Source organism: Coturnix japonica, unplaced genomic scaffold (assembly GCF_001577835.2).
Source record: "Coturnix japonica isolate 7356 unplaced genomic scaffold, Coturnix japonica 2.1 chrUnrandom909, whole genome shotgun sequence".
NCBI lineage: Eukaryota > Metazoa > Chordata > Aves > Galliformes > Phasianidae > Coturnix > Coturnix japonica.
The window spans coordinates 10,449-12,408 of record NW_015440261.1 but is presented as its reverse complement, the minus strand read 5'-3'; the positions used below and the strand labels follow the sequence as shown (position 1 = coordinate 12,408).

General features: G+C 55.9%; 1 protein-coding gene across 1 annotated transcript in view; it reads left to right on the top strand.

Moving 5' to 3' along the window:
- The window catches only part of SYMPK (symplekin), a 5,621-nt gene that overhangs the window by 2,466 nt on the left and 1,195 nt on the right, over positions 1-1,960 (top strand). Inside the window, exon 2 of the mRNA XM_032441949.1 lies at positions 43-1,037. Within this exon, the coding sequence (XP_032297840.1) occupies positions 43-1,037 (995 nt within the window). The remainder of the gene's footprint in view (positions 1-42; positions 1,038-1,960) is intronic.

Genomic DNA, 1,960 nt, shown 5'->3' with positions numbered 1-1,960 from the left:
TATCTCCCCCACACTCACCCCCATATCTCCCTCTCCCCCCAGCCAACCTCCCCCCGACGTTGGCCAAGTCCCAGGTGAGCAGCGTCCGTAAGAACCTGAAGCTCCACCTGCTGAGCGTCCTGCGACACCCGGCGTCGGGAGATTTCCACGCTCAGATCACCACCTTGTTGGTGGATCTGGGCACCCAACAGGCCGAGATCGCGCGGGTGCTGCCCATACACGGCAATAGGGACGGCCGGAAACGCGGCCGCGACGACCCCGATGCTGCCATCAAGAAGATCAAGTTGGGTGAGGGAGAAGCGTTAGCGGCGCCTTTGGGTGCTACGTTGGACTTTGGGTCCTTCCATTGGCCTTTGGGTGCTCCATTGGGTGCTGCGTTGGACTTTGGGTCCTTCCATTGGCCTTTGGGTGCTCCATTGGGTGCTCCATTGGGTGCTGCGTTGGACTTTGGATCATCCTTGGTTGCTCCATTGGCCTTTGGGTCCTCCATTGGGTTCTCCATTGGACTTTGGGTCTTCCATTGGCACCCTTGGGTGCTCCATTGGCCTTTGGGTGCTCCATTGGGTCATTCCATTGGCCTTTGGGTGCTCCATTGGGTGCTACGTTGGACTTTGGGTGCTCATGTTGGACTTTGGGTCCTTCCATTGGCCTTTGGGTGCTCCATTGGGTCCTTCTATTGTCCTTTGGGTGCTCCATTGGCCTTTGGGTCCTTCCATTGGCCTTTGGGTGCTCCATTGGGTGCTACGTTGGACTTTGGGTCACCCTTGGGTTCTCCATTGGCCTTTGGGTCCTTCCATTGGCACCCTTGGGTGCTCCATTGGACTTTGGGCCTTCCATTGGACTTTGGGTCTTTCCATTGGCCTTTGGGTGCTCCATTGGGTTCTCCATTGGACTTTGGGTGCTCCATTGGGTGCTACGTTGGACTTAGGGTGCTCCTATTGACCATGGGTTCTCCCATTGGCCTTTGGGTCTTCCATTGGCCTTTGGGTGCTCCATTGGGTGCTCCATTGGCCTTTGGGTCTTCCATTGGCCTTTGGGTCTTCCATTGGCCTTTGGGTCTTCCATTGGCCTTTGGGTGCTCCATTGGGTGCTCCATTAGCCTTTGGGTCCTTCCATTGGCCTTTGGGTCACCCTTGGGTGCTCACGTTGGACTTTGGGTTCTCCATTGGGTGCTCCATTGGCCTTTGGATCCTCCATTGGGTTCTTCCATTGACCATGGGTTCTCCATTGGCCTTTGGGTCCTTCCATTGGCCTTTGGGTCACCCTTGGGTGCTACGTTGGACTTTGGGTCCTCCATTGGGTTCTCCCATTGGCCTTTGGGTCCTCCATTGGGTTCTCCATTGGCCTTTGGGTGCTCACGTTGACCCTTGGGTTCTCCATTGGCCTTTGGGTGCTCATGTTGGCCTTTGGGTCTTCCATTTGGCCTTTGGGTGCTCCATTGGGTGCTACGTTGGACTTTGGGTCACCCTTGGGTGCTACATTGGACTTTGGGTCTTCCATTTGGACTTTGGGTGCCCCATTGGACTTTGGGTGCTACGTTGGACTTTGGGTGCTCCATTGGGTTCTCATGTTGGCCTTTGGGTCCTTCCATTGGCACCCTTGGGTGCTCCATTGGGTTCTCCATTGGCCTTTGGGTCTCCATTGGCCTTTGGGTCACCCTTGGGTGCTACGTTGACCTTTGGGTCTTCCATTTGGCCTTTGGGTCCTTCCATTGGCCTTTGGGTCCTTCCATTGGCCTTTGGGTCCTCCATTGGGTTCTCCATTGGACTTTGGGTCACCCTTGGGTGCTACGTTGGACTTTGGGTGCTCACGTTGGCCTTTGGGTCTTCCATTTGGCCTTTGGGTGCTCTTGTTGGCCTTTGGGTCACCATTGGGTGCTCCATTGGCCTTTGGGTCTTCCATTGGCCTCCCATATCCCCCCATACCCCCCCATAACCCCATATCCCTCCATAACCCCATA